Here is a 24733-nt window from a genome sequence, read left to right on the forward strand (position 1 = left end):
GTGTGAGATTAACCAGGATTGGAAGACGTGCTCCATTCCATGAGTTAAAAAACTGGCATCTAATCAATTCTAGATCTACAGTGGAGACCAGAGAATGATGTGCGTGCCGTCTGCCTGTCGGTGCTCAGTGCTTAGATGGGAGTAGCAAACTGCACAGGCCGTTAACTATTTTTTGTTGAATAATTTAAATCCTATTTTCATATACAGTACTTACAGTAGATTGTCCATTTACAATAAATTTAACATCATCCCGACTTTCTACCTGGGTTAAAACCACAGACGTACTGATAATATTAAACCCAGTCCCTACTCTACCGTGTTTGTGGAGTTGATGGTGAGGAGTGGGGATGGGGATGGTAGGGCTATATATGGGAGGGAAGGGGTAGCGTGGTGAATGAAGGGGGGCATCAGGTATCGATGGAAGTAAAAATGGAGTTGGATGCTGTGGATGGAATATGTTATTTTTAAGGGATAACTCCTGCAGAAAGCGATTTTCATGGAAACAGCAAGGGACGTTGAATCTGAAGGACTGTCCGACAGGGGTCGTCTTCTTTGCCACTCGCTCCTCGGAAACACGAAGGGAGCAACGGACGTGAGTGGTGGACTCGTTTCGGTTGTTTTCGTGACGATCAGAGTCATTGTAGGTACGTCCTCTCTTTGTACCCCCTTCATTGTCGCCAGGTTAATCCCTCTGTGACGTCATTTCTCATCAAACGGGGCTTTTCTGATTCACATGGTTCAACAAGTACGGAGAAAGCTCCAACCACAAAATATGTATAACTTTCGACCATATTGTATTTATCAGGGGATTCAGGGCAACCCGTGATTATTACCTCCACCACCGAAGGTGAAGGAGGTTATGTTTTCACCCCTCTTTCTATCTGTTTGACTGTTTGTGTACAGGATATCTCAAAAAGTTGTGGAAGGATTTCGGATGAAATTTTGTGGACAGGTTGGGTGTGTGACACGGACGAAATGATTAGATTTTGGTGAAGATCCGGATTTGGATACAACTACTAGAATTTTTAAGTGATTCTTCACCATGAAGAGATGGGGCTAAAAATGATATATATTATATATATATATATACATATACATATACATATACATACACAATGTCGAGGCTCGTATAAATGCTAACACACAGAACGTATAGCAATGGGAGAAGGAGAGAAGAGGGACGGGTGAGGGAAGGAAAAATCAGTGGGGAATAGATACATGAGGAGATGTGTGGAAGGGAGAGGGGATGGGGTGGGGTACACAGGGTAAACAAGATGGATTCCACAGGGACTTTCAGGAAGGAAAGCAGGGAATTTAAAGGAGGTGGATTAACGGGGGTAGAAAAAAGATCATGGTTTTGGATAGGAGAAGACAAGAGACGGTGGTGAACAGCTGTTTTGAAGACATGGAGGGAAGAGTGGGATTGAAGAGCATGTGGGCGTCTGTTCCAAAGGTTGGAAAAAAGAGGAATGAAAGAGTCAAGGTGAGCAGTGATTCTTGATTTTGGCAGTTAAACCAGGAGGAGGTTGCTGCCGAACCTTGAGCGCCCTGCGGGGCGGGACAGATAGCAGATAGAGCAAAGGGGGCGGGGGGGTGGGTGGTGAGGCAACAGAGGAGACGGTGGAAGACAGAAAGACCACCGACCTTCCTGTGGTGAGAGAGTGAGAGAACGATATCTCAAAAAGTTGGGGACGGATTCGGATGAAACTTGGTGGGCACGTTGGGTGTGTGACAAGGAAGAATTGATTCAATTTTGGTGACGATCCAACTCCGGATCTGGATACGAGAATTATTTAATTTTTCGAGTGATTTTTTTCCCCATTGAGAGATAGGGCCAAAAAATGACATAGTACTGTACAAGCATGATATTTCAAACATGTATTGGACCCGATATGTTCTCGTGGATCAGGCATTACGTGGCGTAGGTATGCGCTCTACTGGGTGCACTTCCAGTTAAATAATGTATTCATGGCGTGTGAGAGGAGATGACATGCACCATGAGACAACTTAAAGAGAGAGTGTTGGTGCTGCCAAAGCGGTCTCTTGGCACAGTCATAGTCTATGCTCGCTGGTTTCCATTTGTCATTATCTTCCAACTAATGTTTAACATTCATTGCCTTCCAGCAAACCAGATAAGCTTTGCACACTCAGCCAGGAGTCGAACCGCCATCCTCTCAAAATCAGTGTGGATGCTCTAACCATGACACCACCAAATTTACACTTCTTCTTTCATATGCCTCAATCCCAACAGTTATGAGTCAGCTACTCGAATGATCCGCCTTCGTCATTCTTCCCCGTCTCTTCAGCTCTGTCTTCTGCATCTTCTTCTTCCAGTCCCTTGTTCTTCAAATCTCTTTCCATCACAACACCTACATCCCTCCACCTTCTTCCTCTTGATATCTGCCCTCGAATTGACCTATTCCATACTTCCTTGATTGGTTCGTCATCCTTTCTTCTCATTACGTGCCGAACCCACCACGACCAAACCTCTCTACTATTTTCTGTAATACTGTACTTGCAACTCCAGTTCTCTTGTGGATGTCCTCATTCGTCAACCGCTCTCTTTTTGTGATACTCTTAGAATCCACCAAAGCATTGTCATATCTGTCGTCAACAGCAACTACTCCTCCCTTTTTCTTAAAGCCCATATTTTTGCACCATATATTGCAACTGGCCCATACATTAAAACTGGTCTAATCACTGTGTTGTAGATTCTTACCTTCAATTTTCTCAGTATCCTTCCATCACAGACGCTCACACTTTGCAAGCCAGGCATGACATTCGACGAAGGTTATGGCAGGAATTTGTAATTTGCCAATGTGCTGGCGATAGCTCAACTACTCTTCACAAAAGACACCGTGGGTTCTTTAACGTCCACCAACTAATGCCAGCAGATGGGACGTCCGCTTAACATCCATCCAAGAGATGGCATATACAAATATGAATCACCCTGCCTGTGAAACACGGGGATGACAGTTTATACCTGTGTCGGGGTACAAACCCAGGCTAGACAGCTCTCTGACCTTTCTTTTGATTCTTCTCCTATCTTTACAGCCCCAAACCACCTCAGGTCACACATATTCTTCAAGAAACCCTCACCTGCTCACCCTCCCAAAGTCCATGCTGGTTGCCCAACTGCATTCATCCCATCCCTCCATTCTCCCAATTGTGAAATAGTCTCCTTGTTTCCGTCATCTCCTCGTCCTCACTTCAGTCTTTCAAATGCATTGCTAATCACTACCTTATGCACTCACCCATCCACCTCCACGGTGTCTTCACCCACTAATTATTTCTCATTCTCTTCCCCTCTGGGTCATCGTTACTCGTTTTGTGCTATTCCTCCTTTCCATCCATTTCCTCAGCATCTGTGTTCATTGATCAAGAATCTGGATGTTTGTCATTACCTGCCTTGGCAACATGTTTGCGGCTGTCTTACTCATATCATGCTTCATAAACCTCGCCTGGGAGGCAGATTGTAAGGCTCTCTCTGCTACAACTACATCCACCGCCGCTACAACCAATGCAGCCACTGCGATTCCTGTCTGGAGCTCTGTTAGTGCTGGCGTAGTCCAGGAAGTCGAGTCCAGCAATTCCCCTGGAATTTTTCATTTGGAGAGTGAGTATGAGAAAACAGCTGTGAACCTACATTACATAATCTTTCTCAGACAAGTCTCATTACATGGTAAATTGGAATTACTCAGGAAATAGCAGACACATTACTTGAAGTGGCGGGGTTCTTCAAGGAATATAAACTCAGGAAGAGGAGGGTGCTCGTCCAACAAAAACACAAGAGTTTAAGGTAAACCATAAAAGCCAGCAGGGAGTCGAGTCGTCCTGGATGGTGTGGTAACAGCACGACATGGAAGCAAATCAGTTCCACCATTTGGCTTACATAGTACAAAGCTTATAAAACTCCAAGTCAGCATGATTTAGACGAAGAAAAACAAAGTGTCCAATTAGTGTCTTATAATGTAAATAAAAAATAAAGTTGTGTTAATCAGACATGCTTTGCTGTCCTGCACTGTACTTTGTCCACAGGCTTACCGGCAGATTTTAACAGGTACGACCATGATGGTGATGGTTTCATCAGTGTGCTGGAGCTCGCGGCAGTGAGCCACACTCGCTTCGACAACGCAAGAAGACCTCTGGACAGTGCGGACCAAGACGGTATGTTCTAGACGTTCAATGCGATCTGTGTGCAGGTCCCATTGAATGTTTGCTTACATATACACTATATGTGTTTACGTTTAGGTTTCATATTTGTTTATGTTTGGTTATACATAATTAACATGAATTCAGACGTGTCTGCTCTAGTTGAGACCAGAAAACAAGACCACACCTTCGTGTTTCTCCAAGCCTCAACTTCTGTATTTTATATTTTCAGGAACAAACAAGTTAAAAAAAAAATAAAAAATCTCATTGCCCCCGTTGGTTTAGTCATTTTGCTGTATGAAGTTAAAGGGCTAGCCTATATTTATGTACAACTAAAATGGCCGCCAGTCCACCAGTCAGCCATCTTTGATCAGATCGCAAAATAAAGTGAGGGGCACGTGTACGCCATTGTGTACTGTGCTTGTGCCAAGTTTGAACAAAATCGGACGAAGCATGTCCAAGAAATGGTTGAGTACATGTTCGAAACCGGGGTTTTTTTTTTACAACTACAATGGCCGCCAGTCAGCCATCTTGGATCTGATCTCCAAAAAAAATGTAAGCCATCATTCATGATGTGTGTGCCAAGTTTGAACAAGATGTGTAAATGACTGTCCGAGAAATGATTGAGGACATGTTCGATACCGGTCTGTGTGTTTTTTTTAACAACTAAAATTGCCACCAGTCAGCCATCTTTGATCGCATCGCGAAACAAAATGATGTGTGTATGTATACCATCATGTGTTGTCTTCGTGTCAAGTACGAATACAATCGGCCCATACATGTTCGAGATATGGTTGTGGACGCACGCCCGCACGCACGGACGGACACGAAAATCGAGACCAAATCCCGAGCTCTCGTTTCAGACCAAGTCCAACGGGGGATGATAAATGTATAACAAAATCAACGGAAACCTGAGTGTTTCACTGTTGAGGGGGATCAGTGTCTGAGATATTAAATTATCCTTCCCTCAGAGACTTGTCAGCTGGTCCCCCCCCTCCCCGCACAGCGGGAGGTGTGGTGTTGCAAATGTATGTGTGTGTGGGGGGGGGGGGTGGGGGGCAGAGGCCATAACGTTTTTATCATCATCAAATTTTCAACAAACCTTTATTTTGAGAAGATGGAGAAATATTTCATAATTGGGTGAAAATGTGAAAGGGCAAAGTGATAGTGACTATAGTTAGCCCTTATTAGCCTGGCCACAGCCATCTATTGCGAGACCGGTTTTTTTCTCCTTGGAGACGACTTCCGAGAATGTGGTTGCTTGGTGAAGAGTTAATTATGGTACATGGAGGCCCCCTCCCTCTCAACAGTTTCACAGTGATGATAATGATATATCATGGTAATGGTTCATAATGATAGTGATAATGGTACATAACGAAAATGACAATGATACATAATGATAGCGTGTCAAACGTGAGACGGCCGCTTTTTTAAATCCCTTCTGTGTTTCTTTCTTTATTTACTATCAGCAAGTACAACCTGTCGCTTCACTGATGGGAATATTAGGGGGTGGGGGAGAAAGAATGAGGGAGGGGAGTGGGGGAGGGATGGGAGGGGATGGAGAGAGAGAGAGAGAGAGAGAGAGAGAGAGAGAGAGAGAGAGAGAGAGAGAGAGAGAGAGAGCGAGAGAAGGGAGGGGGAAGCAGGGAGGGGTGGGGGAGTGAGGAGGGAGTGAGGAAGGAGGGAGCGAGGAAGGGGGAAAGAGCAAGGAAGGGGCGGCAGGGAGAGTGATGCCTAACCAAACATTGCTATACACTCTGGGATGGGGCTGAGAGCGAGGAGGATGGGGGAAGTGGGAAGGGGGAAATGGGAAGGGAAATTGGGTTTGTGAGGAAGCAAATGTGAGGGAAGGGGTTTCTGGACTTGCATTTGGTAGGGGGACTTGAGGGGAAAATGGGTGGAAGGGCACTTGCACTCAACCTAGCACTCCAATGAAACGGTTGATGAGGAAGTGATTAGCAATTGATCACTTGATCAATATTAATTAATTAACTTGGCAATTCATTGATAACAAATACTTGGCAAGTGCTTAGCAATCGGTCATATGAACACCATGCGCCCGGAGATGCCCAGTATATCAAGCAATGTCTGAATTGGACAAATGAATACTTTTTTTTTTTAGCAGTTGGAACTGCTGCAGAGGTCAATTAAGAAGTTTAATTTTTGAAATTTGGCTCAGTTTATGAGATTCTTGAGGTTATAGCATGTGTGGAAATGATATAAAGCCACAAACGCTTGTGTGTCTGGGCATTTATAAGCATTGCAATGCATCCGGCAATTTGTAGGTATGATGATCAAGCATTCAATGATTTGAGTGAGGAAAGTGAAAAACAAAACTTTATCATTAAGAAACTGTTGCAGCCAATTCCAAGTGAAGGAATTGTTGAGCAGGCCAAAAAAAATAAATGGCGACTAAGACCCCAACGAGGGTCAACGAGCTGACCAAGGATTAGCCTTGATAGAGAATAATTAAATAAGGCCATTAATCATCTTCATCATTAATCATATATGGAATATTTTTACCCGCTGCGCCCCTACAATTAGGGTATGCGCGAAAAATGGCGAAAATTGAAGGCCCCCTAGCGACCAGGTCAGTGCATCGATACGAATGAAACTTTGCAGGTTCATGGTACTCAATGAGTACTACACAACTTTGCCTCAGGACATATTGACCGATTTCGCTTAGGTCAGGGGTCAAAGGTCAATTAGTGCAAAAATCGATAATATGCGAGAGCTGGAGGTGCCTTCGCGCCAAATGCTGCTCCTCCTAGGGTTATGGTCGGATGGTCATGAAAATTCACACTAATCGTCTGGAATACATTGTGCACAAACGATCGAGCCGGATTTTCGATTTAGATCTTTGTTCACCCACAGCACCCCCTCAAACTTTGGGGATTTCCGATTTCAAACCACATTTTCGGTACTTTTCATTCAAATGGATACCGAGTAGTTATCAGTGGATGGAACTGGATGAGATTTGATATGCATAATCTTAAGGTGATTCCCTATCCGCTATATGACATCCATTTTGCTCTATATCTTATGGTTTCCATGCTCGGCGACCCATCGCCACCGACCGGCTTGTTTGTTTGTTTGTCTGCACAAAGCGTGATTACAGTTTTTCTCTGCAGCTGCTTGTTGGATTTACACAAAATTTTCAACATATGAGCGACTACTCATATACAATGTTATAATGATAATTACCACATCATAGGTCATGTGATGTGGCATCCATGTTGGAAAAAAGGAAAAACTTTGGACCTCTGCATCTCTGAAACCGCACCATGGAAAAAATTGAAATGGCAAGTACTCCGCATGGGGAATGTATGAATTTTTCATGGTCATAGGTGCCTTCGTTATGACGTCATAATTGTATACAGAGAACGCTACATCCGATCAGTATGAAAATTTTTGAGGGTCAGAGGGATATATATGTCTACAGAAAAAAAAAAAAGTAATGATGTCATCGGTCACGTGGCACGGCAGCCAGATTTGTTTTGTTTTTTTTAACCTACAAAAATCTCAGAAACAGCTGAACAAATTGAGGCAAAACTTTAAAGGTATGACTGCCTATCCATGATGAAAAAAACGTTCCCACCCCTTGACGTCGTAGGTCACATGGTTTGACAGCCATATTGGATTTATCATAAAACCTATAAAAACCTTTTTTTCCAGAACGGCTTGACAGATTGAGGGGAAACTTCACAAACATGTTCACGAAGCCTTGGGAATACCAAGATGCTCACGAATAATTAATAGGTCACATGGTCCTGCAGCCATATTGGATTGAATGGAAATCATTTTGAAAAAAATCTCTCTTGAACTGCTTCATCGATCGATGTGAAATTCACAATTGTGATTTAGTAGTTATGGGGAGTATATGTTTTAAATTTCAACCTGATTGGGCACATGGTCTGGCAGCCAGAATTATTTAAAAAAATTGAATCTGGGTTCTTTTCTTTTTTCAATAAGGCTCACTTCATTGCACCTTGATGGGTTTGAGGGTAGAGGAGTAGCAGCTGAAACTCGAATCCTATCCAGGTTCCTCCTGATGACTTCATCTTTGCTTTTTGCTTGTTCGGGTTCCTTCTGATGACTCCAATGCAGTACTGTACCTATTTGGTCTTCCATTTGATTTTAATTGAATTTATTTTCATCCCATTCTAAGTTCAATTGAATAATAATAAGCATCATGGGACAGGGTCAGGTGTCCGATCAAAATGGCGTTGCATCAAAGCGGGATGACTTGGTACCTGGAATTCACTGCCAGCAGTTATAAAGTGGCAGTTCCAGATATATATATATATATATATATATATATATATATATATATATATATATATATATATATATACATACATATATATATTTAATTACATAGCACATCAGTACACAAACACCACTCAACATACACTACACAAAACTACACAATAACCACACAAAACAAGTCCTGGTGAAAGTCTGCAATCTCAAATTGCTCTTTCTTGTTATAAGAGTTGGCCACAAAGTCCCTGTGTACGAAATTAGAATTTATGGGTATGCTTCCCTCCATTCTCCACACAAATATGAATTTTTCTCCATGTTCTTCTGGACATCTTCCATGTTGAGGGTTGAAGGTCATAAAAGCAGCCCCTGACAGCTGTTTTGAGGTCTTAAACTGTCAATAATCAGCTATCCTGCTAATAATCAGCTATCTTCAGTTATCCTGCAACAAGATGGTGCACCAGCACATTATGCTCTCGCAGTTTGAGAAAATCTTGATGACGAATTCAGTGGATGATGGATTGGACTTGGATCTGAGATACTGTGGCCTCCTCGAAGTCTGGACTTAACAACATGTGACAACTCGCTTTGGGGCATTGTGAAAGAGGAAATTTCTCATCTCTGCCTAACAACAGCTGAAGACCTCAAAACAGCTGTCAGGGGCTGCTTTTATGACCTCCAACCCTCAACATGGACGAAGATGTCCAGAAGAACATGGAGGAGAATTCAAATTTGTGCGGAGAATTGAGGGAAGCATACAGATAAATTCTAACTGCGTGCACAGGGACTTTTTGGCATTGTGCTTCAGTGTGTTTGTCCAGGCCATAACATTGGAATGCCAGATAAGGTATTGTCATCGTGCGTCATCCGTCTGTCTCCTATTTCAACTTCTCCGGCCAAACTGCTGCGCTGATCCGGCTGAAATTTGGCAGCTCCTGACTGGTAACTGGGATTGCAAAGCTCGTTCCGGTCACGTGTCTTTAATAGGTCAAAATGGCAGACTTAAATTATTTGAAAAATCTTCTTCTCCAGACCCACCAGTCAGAATGCTACAAAGTTTGGGTTACAACATTGGGACAGAGTCCTGATGTTGAATTGCGGAGGACATGCCGATCACGTGACCGGAAATGTGTCAAAATGGCGGGCTTCATACATTTTTGGGAAAATCGTGAAAATTCCTTCAAAAATATTGTTCTCCAAAGCCACCATTCAGAATGCTAAAAATTTGAGTGGCAACATTAGGACAAGGCCCAGGTAAGTACAACCTGTCGCTGGTGGTGACCTTCAGGTCCAGTGGTCCTATTTTTACCATTTGAGCTTTTGTCATCAAATCTTCAACAAACCTTGATTATAAGAATATGGAGAACACAAATGAAAAAAAAAAAATGTACATATATACATATACATATATCATATGTGATAAAGAAAGACCCAGCCACATCTCTCACATGTGAATGGAGGGAATAACCAATCAGCTCTCATCTTATCGATTAAACCCAGGTGGCTAGGATTATACAAATAAATTGACTCCTCTCATGCTCTTATAGCTGAAGAAGCTGCACAGAGCAATCAAGAAAGGCTACCAAGGTAAGCCCTTTGCTGTTTCAAACAGTTCCCAGAGTTCCTCCACAGCTGTAAAGACATTCACAAAGAGTACACACGTGAGAATCCCATTTGTGAATGTCTTTACAGCTGTGGAGGAACTCTGGGAACGGTTTGAAATAGCAAAGGTCTTACCTTGGTAGCCTTTCTTGGTTGCTTTATGCAGCTTCTTTGACTATGAGCATGGGAGGAGTCGAGATATATATGGATATATATCTTGTTTTCATCAAGTTTACTATGAGTACATTTCATCACTGACAGACTTTGCATTTCGGGATGCTTTCTAGTTTTGTTCCTGCTCCACAATGCTTCTCTTCACCATGCTTCCTCTCACTGCATGGCTCTGTCCAGGAGACAAGGAGCTTTCTCGAAGGGAGTTTGAACAAGCACCCTGGGTTTTTAACATTCCCTCCGACATCGTAAACCCTGCTCGAGAAGATGACAATGGGAGAGTCATCATTGAGAGAAAACCACGGATGGACTGATCACTCGACAAACATGGAATTAGCAGGTGTTTGTACTCACATGAATGTCCAAATAAAACTTTTTAGAATCTGCCTCTAAGTATCACTTAGAGATATCAACACTTGTTTATCTGGCTTACTGGTTCCAAATTATGATGCTACACATCATCAAGTGCTTTATGCGAGGGGAATTATAGAAGACGTGAGTGAGAAGTGATGAAAAGACATAACCCTCATGGAGGAGGCTCCAATTTATTATAAGACATGACACTCCTTGTGTGGAGTAAATGTACTTTATCTTCAGACACACATTATAAAGTAAATACAGTACTTACAGGAATAAACTCACTCAAGCACCTTGCTCACTACATGGTGCTCCCTAAACTATACTTTTTACAATCACGCTTCATCATTGTTGTGCGATTTATATTCATAATAAAACACAATTGTATAAAAATATAAATGCTTCAATGATTGGAAGTGATCATGACTTTTATGATATGTAGAAACAGTTCTGCACTTCCATGGAGAGACAGCATTACACAGCTGACATGAATTTCTTCCCAAGCTTTGCTCGGAGTGTGAAAATAGTTTTTTTTATTATGAAGGTTACATGTAATTTGGGGTCCACGTTATATCATCAATTATCTACAGTGTGTAACGTGTTATCCAAAATAATACCATGTGTGCATGCTAAAGGCTGTTGTCTACTGCATTGTATCGCACAATGCATCACGTCTCGCAATGTCTGGTGAGGAAACCAATGTCGATGTACATTTGGAGGAAGTAGTAGACATTTATCGTTTGTCGACAGTATACAGTGGTAAGTGTATTGAAGAACAGTTGGAACGAGAAGGGCACTCATGAGATCACGTACCTCTACCAGGCTGAACAGCTTACATTTTGTAACCCACTGATAGGCCAGATCTACGTACATCCGGACCTGAACCAGAATATAATTAATCGGCTTGTTCTTGTCACCTACCCAACCCATCTGCCTAGTTTTGTCATAACTCATCCATAACTTTTTGAGATATCGTTCTTGGTCCGATCTCTCAATGGTGAAGAATCACTCAAATTTTATTTTTTTTAAACCTCTTGTATCTAAATCTGGATCTTCACCAAAATCGAATCAATTCGTCCTCATCACACACAGACATGTCCACCGAATTGTCAAAATCTGTCAATAACTTATTGAGATATCCTGCTCACAGACAAACAGGGGTGAAAACATAACGTCCGTCTACCTTCGTTCGATGATGGAGGTAACAAACGTTCACTGGTGAAAACTTGGCTTCAAGTTCATAGAATATAACCCTCTCCACTCGGGAATCACGATGTGAATGAAACGGCAACCAGTATTAAGAAAACTAAATAACTCGTGAAAAGTCCGTGATAATACATCCGAGGCGTCAGAGACAAACTCTCGGGGAAGATGTTAAATGGCCGTGAGTAAAAGAAGAACACTTCTGGTGAGCACCAGTATGGTGAAAAATTCAAGAGATAAAGTGGAATCCACAACCAAGACATCTCACCAGGACATTGCTGGGTATAACTCCAAAATTGACATCAACTACAATTGAGCTCCCTGCAAGCCTGTGTGTCCTTTGCTCATCATCGCGCCATCCTTTCCATTGTTCCACGTGATTGATATATTGATCTGTTTGTCTCTGTGTCTCTTCTACGCACGCACACACACACACCACCTTTTCTGCTTCTGAAGCTAGGCCGCCAAAGAGTGGACAGGGCACCCAGAAAGAAAAACCATGATTGGTGGATAAAAACGGTCACATGACCATTAAAATGGTGTTGCAAGTTGCAGGAGAAACTCCAAAGTAGTACATGTTTCCATATATTGTGGGACCTCTGCAGTAGTCATTTAGAGTTGAACCTATTGTTATAATAAACTAGACAACCCGTGAACCCGTTGGGTTCCCGTTGTGACAGTGGTTGATAAAAAAATATCATTTAAAAAAAAAAAAGATAGCTCCAGAGAACTATACCGCTGAGGTTGTTTGCATTGATCAAATAATCCTGAAGAGTACTTGACTGAATCGGGAATTGATTTTTTTAATAATTTTTTTCTTTGCCCGATTTAAATGAAACTTGGTACTACGCACCGCAGGAGAATGGTGAGCAAGGTGTTATTAAAATTTTTGTGTTATCATGTACCGTTTTGGCTGTATTTCGGGAACATATATACATACAACATACATACAAGATGAGAGTTTTAGTAATGTATAGATAGATATTCAGAAGATCTTTTCATGTATATTTTCCATTTAATGGCCCACAGAGCTGGAAACGCCGGATATAAAGAAGGATTGCTTTTATCCCTGCAAGACGAGTGCAGACACAAGGCTGTATGCTCAAAAATCCTCAAAATACAGATGACATTGCCAAGAATGATTATCCAAAACATCAAAAGAAACAATAATTTTATCATTGCCTGCATCTTTGCCTTGCGCTGCTGAGGAAAAATTGCCGTGGGATGCCACTGAGGAAAGGGGGTGGAGACATTCACCTGGGCGAGGCTTGCTTGGACCCACCCCCTTGGAACAGTCAGGGAAAGAGGCTCGGAGAAACGGAATTTAGGTTTTCTGGAAACGGAATTTGTGCTTTGCAGGTACATTTTGTCTCCCCAGTAAGGCATGCTGTCATCATATATTAAAAGGGTGTAAAATGACTGTTATACAAGACTGCACTGGGTTCATCGTTGCATCGTGAATTTAACCCACATGAGACAGACAATCGCTGTCTCCCTCGCAGCTTCTTATGTAAACTGTTGCTCATCTAAATCCAATCGATGTATCAACAATATGATAATTACTTTGTTTTCTAAGCTCCAGATTCACCCCATAATATTTGTCATTGAATTGAAATCATAAATTCTGCCTCTTAGCGTTGCCTCAAAACCAATTACAATGTAAACGATCGTTTATTTTATAACTTTTGACATATTCACATTAAAAATTACAATACTTGTAAACTGTTGAATAAACAGCTCATTCTAATCACTCATTCTTGATTTGCTTGAGTTTTTGTTTTATTTCCGAACAAGCAAATACAACCAGTCGCTTCGCTGATGGGAATATTAAAGGTGGGGGGTGGGGTAGGGGGGGAGTAAGAAAGAGGAAAGGGAGAGAGGAGGGAGGATAGGGTGAGGGGAGGGAGAGGAGGGAAGGAGACCAAGGATGGGGGGAGTGAGGAAGGAGGTGGGGGAGTGAGAAAGGAGGGGGAAGTGAGGAGAAGTTGGGGAAGGGAAGGAGACCAAGGATGGGGGAGTGAGGAAGGAGGTGGAGGAGTGAGAAAGGAGGGGGAGCGAGGAGGAGTTGGGGAAGGGAAGGCAGTGTGAGAGGAGGGCAGGGGAGGGCAAGGTAAGGCAGTGTGAGGGGAGGGCAAGGAAAGGGTGTGAGAGGAAGGCAGGGAGGGCAAGGGAAGGCAGCATGAAGCAAGGACAGGGTAAAGCAGTGTGAGGGGAGGGCAAGGGAAGGCAGTGTGAGGGAAGGGCAAGGGAAGGCAGCATGAGGGTAGGGCAAGGGAAGGAAGCATGAGGGAAGTGCAAGGTAAAGAAGTGTGAGGGGTGGGCAAGGGAAGGCAGTAAGTTGTGGACAGATTCACATGAAACTTGGTGGATAGGTTGAGTGTGTGACAAGGATGAATTGATTTGATTTTGATGAAGATCCGAATCCAGAACCGGATACGAGAATTATTTAATTTTTAAAGTGATTCTTCCTCATTGATAGGGCCAAAAACTATATATAGCACCATATTTTAAAAAGTTATTGAGCTCGATATGTTCCAGTGGATCAGGCATTGCATGGCGGAGGTATGCGCTCTACTGAGTGCCCTTCTAGTTTGTGATAGGATTGATCCTGTGTGGAATGAAAATATAGAGAGATCAGGTTTAAAGCAGAATGAGGAAATCATGTGAGGGGTTCCACCTGTGACATTCGCAGATTTGGCATTTGTAGTTTCATCATTTTTTTGCCCAAGTCTTTCACGAACCGGCTGTCCAGCGACTGTCCAACCCCTCTCGTGCATAGCACGGTCGGGTACCTCGCTCGTAAAATATGTATTTTGCTTTGAAACTCAAAAAGTGAAACTACATAACTTTTATAAAGGACACCCAATTCATATAAAATAATTCTTTCGAAAGTCATGAGGACAAAGGAAAACGTGATTGCTTGTACGCTGCTGAGGTTAAATGTTGAGACCTGTACCACCCACCCATCATCATAAAATATGGGATGAAACTTTGCCACCACGGCGCCCATACCCAGGCATGCACCCACACACCCACAGAGTCCCTTACAGATCCAAATCTACCTGTATGTACCACGTACCACTACCTTTAGCAACTGCCGAATGTACATCCCGATCAAGACACGAACTGTACCGCTATCAACTGGAGTAGTGTAGCCCTAACCCTAACCCCAACAGATTTCACTCCAGATTTCGAGTTATATAGTCCACATGATCCGATCCTCCAAACTCAAATTATATTTCGATGATACACTTCAATTAGTCCGTGAGAGGAGATCGTGGGAAAAAATCACATCATATAATGCATGCAATCGCTCCAAGTTCCCAATTTGAAAACTACGGCACGAACAAAAGCGATGTATGCAGCGATTCGTAGGTATGTAGATGAGGCTTACGATGATATGAGTGAGGAAAGTGAAGAAACACATTTTGAGCGCTTTATCATTCTTAAACCGTTGCGGATTGTTCCAACTCAAGGCATTGTTGAGCAGGCCGAACAGAATGGCGAATTAAGACCCCAGCAAGGAAGATTGAGGTTACCGAGGATGCGCCTGATAAGGCCGTTAATTATCTTAAAATGCCCTCTCCACATGTTGCAGAGATTTGCTGTATTGTCATGATTTACACCAATCATAATGCAAACATTTATTTTGTACAAATATTGGTTCGCGGGCACCAGCAGCGACCACTATTTTCGTTGTGTCTGTTTGTGACTCTCTCCAGAGCATAGCTCTGTGACATTTGATGCGATCTTGAGGAAGCTTGGACACAAGTGAGATATCATGGTCCAGTTGTGTCTTTTTGTATGAGGGGCGTCCCACGCCCCTTGTGGCCGGAGCCATGGCCACTTGAACTTTTTATTTATTTTTCTCTCGCAATTTCATTTCCTCGAAGCTGTGCGTAATGTCCATAAGTACAACATATAAAAACATCCGATTTGATTTGGTAAATTTTGACAGAAGAGATAGGTTTTTATGGTAGGGCTTCCTCAATAATGCCCACGAACCATCGTCGCCTCCCGGCTTGTTTTTGTAATATTGGTGATAACCCAGACCTGCTACAATTCATCACTTTATAATCAAAAGGTTCCATCTGACAATTGAACCTTTGTTAGTTGGAACCTTTTGATTCTAAGGTGACTAATTCTCCTGTGTTGTAGGGGGTTGATATTCAATTCCTGTGGAAGGGCCTTGATGATGCGTAGAGCATGACATTGCGTATCATCCAGCTTCTTAATATGCATGGTACTTGCAGACGTCCATGTGACTGGAGCATACTCCATTGTGCTCAGGGACATGGGCTTCGTACACTCGGGCTCGGCCAGGTGGATCCAAATACGGAGAAATACTACGAAGGACACTCGTTCTTTGTCCATCTCTAATGGATATGGAGTTCATGTGAGACTGGAAGCCCAAGCTCCGGAAAAACCTGATTCCAAGTATGTCCGGCTTATGTACTCGCTGCAGGGGCTTGCCACCCATAAAGAGTTCTGGAGGCTGCTCATGAGGTAGTCGTTTACTGAGAGACATGACCTTGCATTTCTTAGTAGCAAATAGGACATTCCATTTATGCCCCCATTCGTAGATCTTCTGAAAGTCCTCCCTCCGAGAAATGATGGCATTCTCTTCATTGAACAGTCAGTAGATGGTATTATTATCGGCATAGAGACAGGTAGGGTTATGCAAGTTTTCGCACAGATCATTAATGTCGACTAAAACAAGGTCGACATGAATGAACAAGGTTATTTAATTGCTTGTAGAATGATAGCACAATCTACTTCATCAAACATATAAAGCCTATATTTATTACAAGCAAAAGTACCCATCCCCAGTGACGGGAAATGTGATTGCATTTCAAGTACCATCATGACCAACATCCTTCCTTCCCACTTCACCCTGACTTTCAAGGCTTGTTCTGGACCTGCTCATGAGATTGAAAGGCTTGTTCTGACTCCAGACCGTCTCTTTTGGATCGCACGATGGGATCGTCTTCGGGCATTATGCCGAGCCTGTTCGTGATCTCTAATGGAAGCATCCGAGCGGGCCGTTTGTCCACGTACAGCGTTTTGGGCCTGTTCTTGCATTGTAATGGAATGTCTATGTGCTTGCATTCGCGCAGCACAATTTTCTCATGATCTGTAGTCGTTATCTTCTCGGTGTGTTCTTTTTCTAGCTTTCTCACATTCTTGATGAGCTTCCGTCTCTGCCACATTTGCTCTTCTGGCTTGCATATATTGACTAGCTTGCTCTCTCTTTCATCATCAGTTTTCATCCCATTCGGTGACATGCTTGGAAGGACAAGAGTAAGAAGAAGGAAGAGTGGTTAAAGTACTGCATTAGAAATTCATAAAGCTTTGGTGAAACTTTCCATGGCTAATAGTTTTTTTTCCCACACGCTTTTAAATGGAATACGTACACATTACACCGAGCCTCCTCACACAGCCAATCAGCGGAACAGCGAACAGACGAACAGACAGCCATCCTTGTCATATATATATATATATATATATATATATATATATATATATATATATATATATATATATATATATATATATATATATATATATATACATTGTTACGAATCTACCGCCCACCCAGCGTGCGAACGACCGCTTTTCACTGATAGCAACCGCACGCCCATCGGACGAGCGATTTAGTCGCGACTTCCTGGAACAACACCAGAAACCAGTCACGGGTGGGTTCTTAATCCCACCACGGCCTAGTCGGTATTCTACCCATGCGCGACAGGGTCAATCGCCGAATATCGATATACCTAAGTATTCGCGCGGGTAACCTACCGAGAGACCGTACCTCAGCAAAGCCTGCTTGGACACGAACCGCTTAAGCGGTTCGTTCCGTTCTGGGATAACCGAGCGGGGTATTAAATCGCCAGACCTCGCCGGACCCGATTCTTTTATCGGTATTCAAAAACCAGCTGCCGTTCCGAAATGCAATACGGCGGTTCAATAGGGGAAAATGACACGACGAACGGGGTACATTTAAACAAGCACATTTATTTATAACACATGCACATATACAGCCATGCAGGTATGCAAAAACACGCATGCAGTCATGCAACCAAACAAGCAATGCGCGGGACAGGCACAAAACACGAGCAAGGACCAAGAGAGTTACCACCGTCTATTATAATTAGTTATTATCAATGTACACTTAACAGTTTCTACTTACGGGACATGGCGCCACAACATTCATTCAAAAGAAATATAAGAAAAGACCCCCTCACAGACAAGGGAGTCACACTGGGCCCACGGGCCTTTATAACGTGGGGCTTTGGTGACCAAAAGGGCCCCATGAGACCGTTGTAGGTTACCTGCACCCTCGTGGTGCCTTGATGGGGCGAGTCGCGACGTCCCGTCCCCACGGCAGCTAGCGTAGCCGCGGTTGAGCTCAGGCCTTCCGCGTGGCAGGCGAGCTCTCTCCGGCTCTCCCCACATGAACGCGCGACACAGCAGGGCTGCGCCTCCAGCCCGCGTCTCCTTCGCAACGCCCGGACCTCCACCGACCGACTGTTCCAAGCTCCCGACTTTGACACGAGCCCAGACCTCCACACAGCTCCTTGCTTTCTCGACACACACACACACACACACACACACACACACACACACACACACACACACACACACACACACACCTCGCTGCGTTCAGCGCTCGATTTTATTTCTCCTCGCTCTGCCCCTCCCCTCTCGCCCCGCCCTCCTTCCAGCTCCAGCGGGAAACTTCCAGAAGGGCGGTGTTTCCCTCGTGGGTCGGGGTTTTTTCAAAGCAATCATCCTAGCGCTTCTCTCTTCTCACTCCACTCACCTCTCCCTCGTCCCAAAGCGCGTTAAAGTAAGAGGAAAAATCCGTGCGTGTTGTAACCCCTTCTTCTTTCTCTATGGCAGAGACGGTTTTCGATGTGGAGATGGTTGTAGCGTGGGTGTGGAGAAGGTGATTGGTGGTGTGGTTGTTGTAATGGTGGCGTGGTTGGCGTTGGGTGGTGGTCGTGAGGGTGGTGTGGTTGGGTGTTTGTAATAAAAGGTGGTTGGTGGTTTGGTTGGTCCAAAATAACAATAGCAAAGAATAACGACTAACTCAAAGATCACAGCCCTGTCCACACGAATAACTCCCATTGAACAACGGTGAGGAAATCTATCTAAACACACACTTAGCGATATAACGGAACTAAGGACCTTTACGGTGTTCTGCGAATTTCCACAGTCGTAACAATATATATATATATATATATATATATATATATATATATATATATATATATATATATATATATATATATATATATATATATATATATATATATATATATATATATATATATTGTTGTGGTTGACCAAATTCGCAAACCACCATTCAGGTCCCTTAGGTGAGATATCTCGGTAAGTATATGTGTAGTTAGGCCCAAACCCGTTGTCTAGAGGGAATAAATGTCATTCATGAGGGCTGCGACTCTTCAGGATAGCCGTTTTTCTTTTACTATCTTTATTTTGGACCAACCGCCATTATTACCACCATCAACCACGTCTCAACGGCCATCACAACAACAACCACCAACCACAACGCCGCTTCACCACAACCGCCACCATCGCATCACCGTCATCTCGCGCCACTCGTGGGCACCGATGCTGGACTCGTGCGGGGCGCGCACCGAGCAGCGTGTTCAAAAACATCACGGACTCTCCGCAGAAAAACGGATCAAAAACGACTCACGCCCACTTTTGTTCCGTCCAATCGGTGAGCGAGGGGCGATTTGGCCCCGCCTCCAGGGCGTTGGAGGGCAGTCGCTATATGCAAATTCATGGATCAAAAAGCATTCACGCCCACTTTTCCTCGGGCCAATGGGGAGCCAGCAAGAGAGGTGAAGGGTCGGAGGCAGAGGGTCAAGGGTAAAAGAGCGAAGCCACAGGGCTTATAAAAACGACTGCGTTCGTCAGAAGAGAGCAGTTCGCAGTTGGCAGTTCGCAGTTGGGAGTTCGCGGAGCCAGTGAAGAGTTGGGACGAGTCAAGAGAGGAGACGGAGAGGGCAATCGGACGAAGCTGTGGAGAGGCGGCGGCGGCGAAGGCGGTTGAGGGGGTGCTCGCGTCGGATTCGGGGAACTGCGGAGGGAGAGGCCGGCGGCGCGACCGAGGTCGTGGTGGAGACGCTCGTCGCGGCACCCGAGATTTTGTGAAATCCTCCTTTCCCCGAGCATCAGCAACCCCCTCCTGTTTCCCCCCGCGCTGAGATAGTGCGACAAAAGGGGGCCCCCTTCCCACCCCCTACCAGACACTGTCCGCGAGGCCCGCGGAGTTGAGGCACCACCGCCACTTCGCGTCTCATCATCAGACGGGTAGGCCCGACACGGTCTCGGCCCCAGGCCCGCCTACCCCCTCATCCTGGAGGGTGGTTCTCTTTTCTTTTGCTTTGGGAATATGTGTTGTCGGCGCCGTCTGTGAAGTAAAATTGTATAAGTGTTGCCGAGTGCCCGGTAGTCGGATAGATCTGCATTGTTGCATTTGCTTTTTGTCTTCTTCTTTTACATGTGCTTTTGGTGGAATTGTATATGTGTGCTTTCCGTTCATCGCGAAATAAATGTGCTTATTGTTGAACTGTTTTCCCGCTTCGCTTCGTCATTTCTTTCATTGAATCCCCATCTTGCTTCACGTAAAGGGTTGGTCGTGGGCTAAGACGCCCGATAATTAATCGAACCGTCGAGGCCGACGAATAACACCGCTCGGTTATCCCGATAGTACGGAACGGGTCGCTTAAGTGGCCCGTGTCAGAGGTCGGCCTGCGGCGAGGTGCGATCGCCCGGTCTACCCTCCGTGTGGGTACTTAGGTAGGTCGAATTTGGCGAGCAACCCTATCCCACGCGGGGGCCGATTGGCACGATCGCGGTGAGACCGAAAGGTCCACCCGTGACTGGTTCCCGGCGTTAGTCCGAGAGGGTCACGACTGGATTGTCCGTCCGGTGGGCGACGTGCCGCGATTCGAGTTACGTGGCCGTCCGCATGCCAGCGGGCACGAATCCGCAACAATATATATATATATATATATATATATATATATATATATATATATATATATATATATATATATATATATATATATATATATATGATGCATCCCAGCTTGTGTTTTCAATCCTCAAGCATGCCCCGCATTTCCAGGTGTTTCTTGTTTTTATGGTGGTATGATTAGAGAAGCGTCTGTGGGGTTTTTTCAGTTACGGATGGTGTACAGTGGAAATTGTAAAAATTCATCATTTTCAGATGGTGTAAAGTGGCAAGTGGAACAATGCATATTTTATGTATTGTATGTTTACAGATCCAGTCAAACATCTGTATCTGGCAGCCTGGATATAACAAACATTAAAAACATGTTATAATCAATTCACATAAGCCGAATGTTGGCTTCATGGTGAAGGTGGCTGGCTTGAGATCTTAGGGTCTTGAGTTTGAGCCCCTGTTGGGCTGTTGAAATAACACCAGGTGGATTGACTCAGCCTGGCATCCTTCTGAGGTCGGCAAAATGAGTGCCAGCTTTCTGGTAACAGGGGCAATGCATCAGGGCACAGCCGTGCTTCCAGAAATGATGCAACCAGCAGCCATAGGATGAAAAGAAAACAAACTGGAAGGGCACTAGGTAGAGTGCATACCTCTGTCACGTAATGCCTGATCCACGAGAACATAGGGCCCAATACATTTTTGAAATATCATGCTCTATATCGTTTTTGAGCCCAATCTCTCAATGATGAAGAATCACTTGAGAAATTAAATAATTCTCATATCCAGATCGAGATTCGGATCTTCACCAAAGTTGGATCAATTTGTCGTGGTCACACACACAACCTATCCACCAAGTTTCATCCGAATCCTTCCACAACTTTTTGAGATATTGTGCTATATATATATATATATATATATATATATATATATATATATATATATATATATATATATATATATATATATATATATATATATATATATATATATATATATATATGAGTTTAACCCTATCATGGTGTTGGTGCAGTGGTTAGGGCAGCGGCTTGGGATCCAAAAGATCCTGAGTTCAAGCCCCGTTGGGCAACTGAATTAATACACCAGGGGGTTGACTCAGCCTGTCATCCTTCCGAGGTTGGCGAAATGAGTACCAGTGTACTGGGCCGGTGTATACCCCGGTTAAAATAGGAGTACCATGTCCCTGTGTCGTAAGAGGCGACCAGGGTTGCGTCAGGAAGGGCATCTGGCGTAAAACATGTGCCAAATCACTATGTGGATCATACGGATGATCCGCTGTGGCGACCCCAAACGGGAGCAGCCAAAAGAAGAAGAAGAAGAAGAAGAAGAAGATATGAGTTTAACCCTATCTCTCAATGGTGAAGAATCACTGAAAAATTTTCGAAGTCAGATCTGGATTCAGATTCAGATCTTCAACAAAATATAATCAGTTCGTCCTTGTCACACACCAAACCTGCCCACTAAATTTCATCCGGATCTGTCCACAACTTTTTGATATATCCTGCACACAGACAGACAAGCCGGGAGGTGGCCATGGATCGCTGAGCATCCGATGACCTCTGACCCCTGATCTGAGTTAATCTAGTACTCAGTACTTGTGAAATTGCAAACGAATCGGTTAACGCGTGTATGAGCAAAGGGGCTTTGAATGGTCATTTTGCCCGAACAATGCAATCATTGACCTTTGACCCCTGACTTAGCCGAGATAGGTCAATATCTCCTGAAGCAAAGTTGTAGGACCCATTGAGTACTCTGTACCTATGAGCTTTCATTCGTATCGGTTAACCCGTGTTGGAGCAACGGGGATTTGAATCGTCATTTTGCCTGAAAAATGCACTCATTGACCTTTGACTCCTGACCTAGCCGAGATAGGTCAATATGTCCTGAAGCAAAGTTGTAGTACTCATTGAGTACTATGTACGTATGAACTTTCATTCGTATCGATTAATCCGTGTAGGAGCAAGGGTGCCTTGAATGGCAATTTCACCCAAAAAATGCACTTATTGACCTTTGACCCCTGACCTACTCGAGATAGGTCATTATGCAAATGAGCAAAGTTGTAGTACTCATTACGGTCTATAAGCATGTAAAGATACATTCGATTCGGTTCAACCGTCTTGGAGGAAGTGTACTTTGAATTTTCAGCGGGAATGTTCAATGGCCCTCGGACACCCAAGTTGAGAGGGTCGGCATTTGGAAACAATAAGAAATAGAAAAAAAATGGATGTCATATGGCGGATTGAGAATCACCTTAAGATTATGCATACCAAATCTCATCGAGTTCCATCGACTGATAACTACTCGGTATCAATTTGAATGAAAAGTACCGAAAATGCGGTTTGATATCAGTAAATCCCCAAAGTTTGAGGGGGTGCTGTGGGTGAACAAAGATATAAATCGAAAATCCAGCTTGATCATTTGTGCACAATGTATTCCAGACGATTAGTGTGAATTTTCATGACCATCTGACCATAACCCTAGGAGGAGTAGCATTTGGCGCGAAGGCACCTCCAGCTCTCGCATATTATCGATTTTTGCCCTTTGACCCCTGACCTAAGCAATATCGGTCAATATGTCATGAAGCAACGTTGTAGTACTCATTGCGTGCTATGAACCTGCAAAGTTTCATTTGGATCGATGCACTCACCTGGTCGCTAGGGGGCCTTCAATTTTCGCGAATTTTCAGGCATACTTCATTTGTAGGGGGCGCTGCGGGTAAACTATTCCATAGATCACAAAAACCGGAATATATTTGGTAGAGCATCACCTGTAGATGATGCATGCCAAATTTCATAATCCTACGTGGGATAATGGCTTTCGGAATTGATTTCATGTGAACGGTACTGATTTTGAAGGTTTTTCGGCTGTTGCAAGGGAACCAAAGCGTCCCGAGCAACCATCACAATTTCCAAAGCACGAGGTCATAAGATGTACCTACCACCCGAGTTTGGTCAAAATCGGCCCACGTTTACTACCAATTATGCTGATGACAAACGAACAAACATCCAAACAAACAAACAGACAGAATTACTGACAATAAAGGTCACCTATTTCGGTGACCCAATAAAACAAGAAGACATCGTGCAGAGCACAATACTTGCAAAATCAAAAATCAAATGTGACCTCAAAAATAATTGGTGGTTGAATTAAATGACCAAATATGCAACTCCTCTTCAAATTTCAAGTGAATCAGATGAAAAATGTCAATTTTAGAAATTCGGCCTATATGTTGACCTTTTCGCCAATGTTGACCTCCAAACCAATTGGCTACTTTAATTCAGTGACCTGAAATATAAATCCTCTTCAAATATCAAGTCAATCGGATGAAAATTGAGGAATTTAGAAAACTCAAAGTTGTTGACCTTTGTATTGGCCGATGTTGACCTTTTGATCTTAAAAACAATAGGCTTCTTCCTTATGACAAACTCTTCCATGTGGTGAAGCTTCGTGATGGTCGGTTTAAAATTGTGACCTGTAGGCGACAAACAGACAAACAAACAGACAGAACAAGGCGGTAGGCAACGAGGGATCCACTAGGATTGAAGCTTTCCATTCTGACTGATCCACCGACGAAGATTCATTGTCAAGACGTATTGGTTCACATACAATTGTTCCTCTGCCTGGCAAGATTTTTCCTATTGCGTATTTTGCCAACTGGCACTCCTCATAAAAAAAATGACGGTAAATAGATACCCTATTTTTGAAGGACTACCATTTGAAAAATAAAACCTAAATCAAAAATCGGCTCGAGTAAAATTTTCTAAATATCTCAGTGTTTAATTCCGAAGTCTCGTTTCAACACATTCAAAACTAGGACAAGTATTGAAAATAGTGAACGCGGTTTTTCGGCCGCTGCATCGCAACGAAACTCAAACACGCACACTCCCAGCCAATATGGCACCTGTTTGCCACGTTTCATCGAAATCGGTTTGCTGGTTTGTGCTGTGGAGCCTTGCGTTGCAG

General features: G+C 43.6%; 1 protein-coding gene across 3 annotated transcripts; it reads left to right on the forward strand.

The window, feature by feature from the left end:
- The first annotated feature begins 454 nt into the window (after window positions 1-454).
- On the forward strand, window positions 455-13498 carry LOC147014866 (uncharacterized). 3 transcript variants are annotated; one of them, XM_085853232.1, is made up of 5 exons: window positions 455-592; window positions 3363-3616; window positions 4039-4167; window positions 10369-10528; window positions 12778-13498. In XM_085853232.1, exons 2-4 carry the CDS (start codon window positions 3391-3393, stop codon window positions 10500-10502), a joined length of 489 nt encoding a protein of 162 aa, XP_085709358.1. In that variant the 5' UTR covers window positions 455-592; window positions 3363-3390; the 3' UTR covers window positions 10503-10528; window positions 12778-13498. The 3 variants fall into 3 exon arrangements, with proteins under 3 accessions (XP_085709358.1, XP_085709359.1, XP_085709357.1); XM_085853231.1 differs by having other exon boundaries at window positions 488-644; XM_085853233.1 differs by lacking the exon at window positions 3363-3616 and having other exon boundaries at window positions 482-644.
- The last annotated feature ends 11235 nt before the right edge of the window (window positions 13499-24733 follow it).

Source organism: Eptatretus burgeri, chromosome 13, assembly GCF_056783735.1.
Source record: "Eptatretus burgeri isolate ZD-2024b chromosome 13, Ebu_testis_v1, whole genome shotgun sequence".
NCBI lineage: Eukaryota > Metazoa > Chordata > Myxini > Myxiniformes > Myxinidae > Eptatretus > Eptatretus burgeri.